Genomic DNA, 8,570 nt, shown 5'->3' with positions numbered 1-8,570 from the left:
CACATAAACAGTGAGTTTTCATGTTTAGCATAGCCACATGCCCCACATCCACCACACTAACCGAGCGCAGGACTGGTTTGGGACAACAACCATAGGAAATGCGAAAATCACCTGCGGAGCTTCTCTACCACAGTGGTGGTCTGTTTTTGCCATTGGATCAAAAATCGATGGAGGGAATGAAAAAGGGAGTAGACAGATTAGAAATGAGATATTTCTTTCCTAATCACCCATGTTACTACCTTTTAACCCGTTGGCTCTCTCTCTCGACCGTGCTCTCTCTCCTCCCTCATTTCTGCTCTCCTTTCTCGATGAGAACCCAAATCCGGCGGTGGCAGCAGCCGGGGAGTTCCCTAGGCTAGCAACGTGAGCTGGATCCCGGTGGGTGGATTCATAGAGCTGTGCTCCTTCAACTTCCCTGACCCTGCCACGAAGGTAGGAGGTCAAGGTATGCCCTGTACTACTTGAAGGAGGGGGGAGATCAGATATGACGGCGCATGATGCAACCATCTATTGAGGTCCCAATCGCCCGTGGATCCGGGCACCTCGACGACGAATCCCGGCAGTGGTGAACGTGAAAATTGGTGGCAGTTCTTCTTCGTCCCTCTTCCAATGGTGCGCCAGCGAACCTGGCCATGGAAGAGGAGCCCAGCTTCCCCAAGACCCTGACCTTGTGGTTGCGTTTCCATCCTTGGTAAGCACATGGTTTCTCCAATCTCTTATCCCTCTTCATTACCTTTCCATTGCCAACAATTGCAATCTCATATTCTCTCTCAGATCCACCAGATCCATTCGCGGGGAGGCATGGGATTGGAGGTGCACAAACTCATCACTGGAACCGGAAGATCCGTGGAGCCGCCCTTCCTGACGTTGCTTGCTGGTGGGGAACTAGTGGGCAATGGTGAACGGCGAGCGGAGGAAGCTCAAGATCTACACAAGAATTTTTTTTGTAATTTGTTGCAGTGACTTTCAATTTTTTGGTATGTGCATGAACATTCTTGAATCTTATTGTTTTTATTGAACATCACCAAGAACTTTTTTGGTGATTTGTCGCAGTGACTTGATTTTTTGGTGTATGCATGAACATGCTTCAACTTTTTGGTGATTTGTTGCAGTGGCTTGCAATTTTTTGGTGTATGCATGAACATGCTTGATAGTGCTTCCTTTGCAAAAAAAAAATTGCTTGATAGTGCTTGATATTTGTTTGAACTAGTTCACATGCGCATATGTTTTTTTCTAGAAAATATGAATTTATAATTTCTAAGAATTATGATGTAAAATTGTTACTTGTTTAAAAATAGAAGAGAAAAATATTTCCCCTGAAAATGATGATGGTGGATGAAAAGATTTTTAGCAATTGATAAATGCAAAAATGTTAACTCTGTGAGTTCTTTATGAGAAAGAAAAACACGAAATACTTTTTTTATATAAAACAAACAAAGTTGGAAGAAATCGTGCGCAAGTACCTTGGTCCCTTGCTTTAATAAAGCACGGATGGTCTCCGGTCATTAGCCTTAAAACAATACACATCACATTTTATTAAACCATCCCACATCTTCTCTCTCCTGTACGTGTCGACAGGGGAAAGATGCCCCCTGGAGCACATACCCACCGAATTGCCTCGTCCCAGGAAATGTTTCACACGGATGAGGAATACCAAGCATCCAGGAGTATTTTCATTTTTCATAGATCGATTTGAGCGGCTGGAATGATGCGATCTGCTCTAAAAAGGACCGCAAAGGGCGCGCAGCTTAGCCGACCGTACATATCGCGAATTTTAACCGAAATAAAAAAGGTATTCGTGCGGCGCAACGGAAAAGGGCAGGGGCTGAATCAGATGTGGCTTCGTACACATCCCGAATTTTAATCGTGCGGCGCAACGGAATCTCAGATTTCAGTCCATTTGTTTCCGCTATCCCCTAGCTAATCGCGGATTACGTATTGCGCGACCACCCCCGCCGCGCCCCCCCCCCCCCCCCCCCCCCCCCCCCCCAAAAACACGCGCGCGCACACTCTCCGGTTCCATTCTTTCCCATCTCGGCGGCTCGCGATGCCTCCGTGGCGCCGCGCCTCCGCCTCCCCGGGCCCCAGCGCCGCCGCCGCTGCATCTTCCTCGGAGCCCGCGCGGCCGCTAGCCGGCGGCAACGCGAGGGTCTCGCCGGAGGTCCCCGCCGAGCACGAGGGGGGTGTGGAGGATGGGCGGTGGTCGGCTCTGGTCCCCGAGCTGCTCGCGGACATCCTGCGGCGCGTGGACGCCGGCGCCGAGAGGTGGCCCGGGCGGCGCGACGTGGTGGCCTGCGCCTGCGTCTGCCGCCGGTGGCGTGAGGCAGCCGTCGCCATGGTGCGGCCGCCGCTGCAGTGCGGGGGGATCACGTTCCTCGCCTCGCTCAAGCAGGTGAGGGCCCCACCGAACCTCTGACGGTACGCCAGCGTCATTGCTTTTGGTTCCGGCTGCAACGCCAGTCAACATTTTCTTTGCTTATTAAAGAATCCAAAATGCTGGTGGAGCAGGCGATTCTGATGCCGCATCTGCTCCTTTAAGAACAAAAAAATGTCAGGCATCGGTAGTGCTCTAACGCCAAAAGTATCTTCTTGGACGCGATTCCACTCTCTTTCAATTACTTTGACGCATCTCCATATGATTAAAGTGCTCGCGGTCCTTTACTTTTTGTAGAGTAGCTTGCGACCAAATGTAGACATATTTTATTTGTATGGATAAAAAACTTGACGGCTTCTTGTTTAACCCGATACTATTTCTAAAGTGTTACTTGCAGTACATTAGTCAACTAGGGCAGAAGGATGATGTTGTTGGTTGTTAAACTCAGTTTGCTACTTTGCTGAGTAGAATGCACTTGTATTTTGATTCTTATGTTATATGTTACTTGGTGTATGCATCCAATTCTTCACAGCCTGGACCTAGGGATGCGCCAATGCAGTGTTTCATCAAGAGGAACAAGAAAAAATCGACTTTTCACCTCTATCTCAGCTTAACACAAGGTAAGTTGGTTTGCTGTTGCATTGGAAGGGTACTCATTGTGAAGTAGCTTTTCATTTTGACTTAGGATCTGGAGAATTATACATATATCACAAAGAGGAGCAGAATTCACCTAGCTCGTGGTCCTTTTCTATCCATGACATCTGCCATTGATATGTTTTGGACTTCAAATAGTTCTGTAGATTCTCTTTTCAAAATTAAGGAATTTATCACTATTTTGCTATTGTGATAACAATGCAACGAGCTAATGAGCTGTTCAAGAAAAATATTTTCAGCACTATGCAGTGTTGAATTCAACCTGCATGTTTACGTTCTTAGCCCTTTCCTTTCTTGATATCACTAGTAGCTAAATTGCTATAAACATCAGAGTATTGTGTATATACAACTTCTTTTTCTAAAGAAATAGACACATGTAGCATTATGTTCTCAGACATTTTGCTTAGCAGCATTAACAGGTCAAGGGAAGTTTCTGTTGGCGGCTCGTAGGAACAGGTGTGGGTTTCGCATGGAGTATATTATCTCTACTCAGGGTGATCTCTCTCATGGAAGCCATGTTGGAAAGCTAAAGTGAGTCCTAAATCTAATAATTTAATAACTTCTAATTCTGATTTTTTTTCTCAATTGCATTTTACTGGCGCGTTTCTGTTTCCTCTATGCCAAAAAGAGCACCTTAAGTTAAAGGTCATTTCAATTTAATACAGCTAATGATGTAGAATCTTATACGCTAGCTATAGCAACATTGATGAAACATTTCAAAAAAAGGCATTCAACTTTATATATTTATATCTATTAATATATTCTCATGGTTACATCACCTAGTTCTTTTTCGTCAGACATGATGTACATGTCCCTGTATGCATGTTTTCCTTAGTTGTGAAAATGGTCACCTACCATGCATCTGCATAGGTAAGTGATGTTAATTGCCTGCAGTTACCACTTTATCTGCTATACATACTTTCTTTCAGCAGGATATCATGCATGATTCTCCTTTTGATGCACTTAACTCAATTTTGTCTAAATGATCCCAGATGTAATTTTGACATCTTATTCCGACCACATTAAAAACTACCTTCATCAGCCATGTTTAGAAATAGGTCAAATAACCAGATGCCTATATTGATCAAGCAACCTGCGCTTGTAGGTCCAACTTCACAAGAACAAAGTTCACCGTTTATGATTGGCAACCACAATATGAAGGTGCTAAGGTGTCAAGCAGCAGATGCAGACGCTGGCTTGCAAGCAAACAAATAAACCCACTCGCTTCTAGTGGCATTGTTGACATTGGAGAAGTGTCCTATGAATACAATCTTCTCAAATCAAGAGGACCGAGAAGAATACACTGCAGTATCCAGTGCCCTGCCGATGAGGGTACTGCAATAGATCCAGAAGAGGCTAATCAACCCAGCAGCCCTAGTTCCTTGGTTCTGTACAATAAACTTCCACGATGGCATGAGCATTTGCAGTGCTGGTGTTTGAACTTTCATGGCCGGGTTATGGTTGCCTCTGTGAAGAATTTCCAACTTATTGCACCTGCGGGCACCGGGGAGCCATGGGGTGTTCAGGATGACGAGACAGTGATACTTCAGTTTGGAAAAGTTGAGGATGATGTATTTACAATGGACTATCGACAGCCTCTGTCCGCATTCCAGGCATTTGCAATCTGCCTCACCAGTTTTGGCTCAAAGTTGGCTTGTGAATAGGTGTCTATGTATTTTATCATGCTTATGAATTTTACGGGTAGCCATGAGCAAAACTAGGTTATCAGCTGATTCTTGAGAAAGGGAAATACACCCTTTGATGGTCTCCCCATCAGTCTGCTGTAACAAACATGTTCCTCTATTCTGACGAGAATGCTCCAATAATGAGATTTGATTTAATCATATGGCAGCTTTTGAGAGTGCCCCTTTGTGGATGTAGTTGCGTGGAATGGTATTCTCAATTCTCACCGACTCTGCAGCCGATCCCATAAGTTGAAAGTTGAAACTAGTCAACTTCCTCGATGGACCGAGCACTTAAAAATTTTATTTTCAGGTTTTCTAATGCAGTCTCGATTAACTAGCCGACTTTTTATGGTTTTTACTTGTCCTACCCAAAACTAGAGCCAAAGTACATAAGTTCGCCAAGTTTTAGAACGCAACCAAGCAATTTCAGATCGCTTTAAGTTTGAAATATGAAATAAAATGGGAACAGGACTCCTGACAATTCAAAAGGTCAATACTATCAGGAGCAAACCAGCAATCCATGATGTCCAGTCGAGAACTAAAGATATTCAACAATGTGACGATCACTGAGTTCAAGATGCTTGAAGCATGTTGTACACTGTTTCCCTTCACCAAGGGGGCAAAGCTCTAGGATCAGGACAACAGGACACCTCCATTTCTACGCTTTGAGAGCTAGTATCAAGTTGATCTGAAGCGCCATACCTGTCAGAGCCTGCCTGGATAAAGCTCTACGTCTACGATCAGGACACCTCCATGTCTACGCTTTGAGAAGCGCCATCGCTGTCAGAGCCTGCCTGCATTACAAAAACTTAAAGAGTTTAAGACCGAATCATCCTTCTCTTCAAAAGTCCGAATCATCCAGCAATCATTCAGACAAGAGCACGTATCCAAAGCTCCACGGGGGCGGGACCCCGAGAGAATGCTTACCGCCGGCGGCGCGGCCTGGCTTGCGCTCCATCCGAGCAGCCGGCCGACGGCGCCGGCGAACGCGCGGTGCGCCAGCCTCCTCTTGGTCCGGGCGACAGACCCGGCGTGCTGCACGAGCGCCGCGCAGCCCGCGAACCTCTTGCCCACCCTGGCGCCGCTCCCCTCGCACACCAGGCACAGGAACTGCCCCTTCTCCCGCTCCGCCTCGTAGAATCCCCTCAGCGCCGCGTCGCCGCCCAGCAGTTCGCCGAAGAACCGTGCCGCATTGCCTTCAGCATCCTCCTCCTCCTCGTCATCTTCGATCCGCGCTTCGAAGAACGCGCGGCAGGACCTCACGGCGGCGGCCTGCGGGTGCAACGGGACCGCCGCCGCCACTTCGACCGTGGGCTGGGGCGGGGGTACGGCGGGCGGGCCCCAGCTCCATTCCGCCGGGTCCGGAGGTGGCGGCGGGTCGCACGGCCACGGTATGTCGGGCTGCGGGCTGGAGGGGGAGACGGATCCGGTGGCGGCCGGACGGGACGGCGGGGCGCCGAGGGGTTCCCACCGCGCGAGCTCGTCGGCGAGGCGCTCCTGCCGCTTGCGGTCCTTGCGCTTGCGGCGCTCTTCGCGCTTGAACGCCGCGGACTTGGCTGGCCGGAGGGGTTGGTGGTGGTGGCTGCTAGGGTTTGGGGCTCGCTCCGCGTCGGACTCCATTGCCGTGGCGGCGTGGCGCCGCGCTGGAGGGCTGCGGGTCGGGTCCCGTCTTTCCTCGTATAGCCCGGCGGTGTCCGCGGTGTGAGTGCGATGAGCCGACGAGGAGCAGGTGACAGTACCGTCTGATCAAGCGGTCAAGCATGCGCCAGGTGTAACGGATCAGCGAACGACATTGAGCTTGGGACGATGCAATGTGTCCACTTGGCAGTTCAAAGAAAAAAGAATTTCATGTGTTTGATGTGAGATGATCCTAACCCCATTAGTTAAATCTTTTACTCCCCATTTCAAATTGTAGGTTATTTTAACTTTTTTGGTTCATAGATGTTTATATACATCTAGACATACACTGTATTTAGGTGCATACACTAGAAAACCAAAACAACTTACAATTTGGACGAAGGGAGTAGTAAAGAAAAATGACTCAAATCATTTGTTTATGGAGTGATCTTGTACTCTCTATGACCCAAATTACTATTCGTTTTATCTGTCTAGGTATATGATTTTTGCTAAGTGCATACATATAGCATATATCTAAGGTGCATAGTAAAAACTATGTATCTAGAAAAAATAAAACAAATAGTAATTTGGGACAGATGAAGTACGTGGATGTGGTCTGGTGGGTCTTCATATGAATTATGGTTACATACCTTATGATATGAAATAGGCACTATATGATTACTAAATTAACGCATACTTAGCTTTTTTCCCCCGAGGAATAATTTTAGAGCTCTAGGATTGTTTTGATCGATTTCTCGAGGAATAATTTTAAAGTTCTAGGATTATTAATACATACAGTTACGATATTCTTTGCAGTAAGACAAAATGCTATAACATGTATCCCTCTGTCCCAAATTGTAGGTTGTTTTGGTAAATTTAAATTCATAACTTTTATTATCTATTTAGAGTAGCAAAAACTATAAACAAAAAATGACAAAATGACCTATAGTTTAGTACGAAGGGAGTATACGCTACTTTGGATATTCCTTAGATCGCTATTACTCACCACACCACAAAAGTTTAGCCGCTTGTTTGGATTGCCTCCTTGGCTTAGCACACATTTGACGATTGGCACACATTTGACTCGTTGTGCCTTTTCCCTTTAGCTTTTATCAGTATTTTCCGGCAAATCTTTGGTGAATAATTCGTCCACCGAGGTTTCGCGCGTGGCATACATATATATCCAAGCAGTGTGGCAGGTTGAGAGAAGCAATCCAAATGTGATAAGTTTTTGTCTCTATAGAATGTATGGGATCAATGTGTATAGAACTAGGATGGCATTGTTCCACCAATTTTCTTGAACCGAATGGTACATCATCTTAGTACAGAATTCACATAAGCTGAACAACTTTATACTGAATAAATTGGCACGGCACACTCAATCAAAAATGTAAATGCTTATTCATTCGGGAATCTGGACCATTTCACACATGTACTCTTGTAGGAGCACTCTGCATGCAACCAAACACTACATAAAAGAACTTACCACACTGTAGAATCTATGGGCCAGTCCACGTGTTTGGAAAATATACCTCATCAAAGAAGATGCACACGCTGAATGAGACGTCCAGCAGCTTCAGCGACATACGCGCGATGGAGCATGTCAACGTGATGTCCATCTCGTCATCTTTCAGTAGGACATCACTGATGAGCAGACACCACCCGTTAGAGAGAAAGCACCTCCGATCCTGCTGCCACTTGCTTCCAGAGGTCGAACTAGGCAGTGAAGAGACTGTTGCTTACTCTTGAGCATGACAACCATGAGCTGTCACGACAGTGGCTAAATCTTCGCTTAACAAGGATCAAAACATATCTTTTCATTTTCATCTTCTTTCTTTACTGAAAATGCCATGCCACTGATATCACTTTACGCTACTGCTATTACCAGATCATCTCAAATATGGATCACAAACCGAGACTAATATACTTGCAAAAGTGGATCATTAAAAGATCTTACAAAAGATGGCAGACACAATCTTGTAGCAAAACGCGCACTGGAATCTAGATCCCCGATCGCTGTTGCCCTCGTGCTGTTGACTGTTGACCGCAGACCGCAGCAGTGCACCATCCTGATTCGACGAACCGACCCGACGCGACCAGCTACGGAGCCAGAATGCCAGATCCCAGAGGTAGGGTGTTGCCGCCGCTGGGGCCGAGCGCACATTTCCACCGCCGTCCCGCGCGCCCACGACCGCGAGGTTCAATGAACAAAGCACGTCCGTTCCTTTCCTCTCGAATCC

The 8,570-nt window shown here is 46.6% G+C and overlaps 2 protein-coding genes across 2 annotated transcripts; one reads left to right on the top strand and one right to left on the bottom strand.

Annotated features, from left to right (window-relative positions):
* Positions 1 to 1,995: 1,995 nt before the first annotated feature.
* Positions 1,996 to 4,872, top strand: LOC117859218 (tubby-like F-box protein 9). Its single transcript, XM_034742423.2, has 4 exons — positions 1,996 to 2,392; positions 2,907 to 2,994; positions 3,439 to 3,559; positions 4,134 to 4,872. Exons 1-4 carry the CDS (start codon positions 2,048 to 2,050, stop codon positions 4,690 to 4,692), a joined length of 1,113 nt encoding a protein of 370 aa, XP_034598314.1. The 5' UTR covers positions 1,996 to 2,047; the 3' UTR covers positions 4,693 to 4,872.
* Positions 4,873 to 5,188: 316 nt separating this feature from the next.
* Positions 5,189 to 6,435, bottom strand: LOC117859219 (uncharacterized). The gene is made up of 2 exons (XM_034742424.2): positions 5,641 to 6,435; positions 5,189 to 5,507 (listed from the first exon to the last, which is right to left on the bottom strand). The coding sequence occupies exons 1-2, from the start codon at positions 6,331 to 6,333 to the stop codon at positions 5,454 to 5,456; spliced, it is 747 nt and encodes a 248-aa protein (XP_034598315.1). The 5' UTR covers positions 6,334 to 6,435; the 3' UTR covers positions 5,189 to 5,453.
* Positions 6,436 to 8,570: the final 2,135 nt, after the last annotated feature.

This window comes from Setaria viridis, chromosome 5 (genome assembly GCF_005286985.2).
Source record: "Setaria viridis chromosome 5, Setaria_viridis_v4.0, whole genome shotgun sequence".
NCBI lineage: Eukaryota > Viridiplantae > Streptophyta > Magnoliopsida > Poales > Poaceae > Setaria > Setaria viridis.
This window is presented reverse-complemented; position numbering and strand designations above follow the sequence as displayed.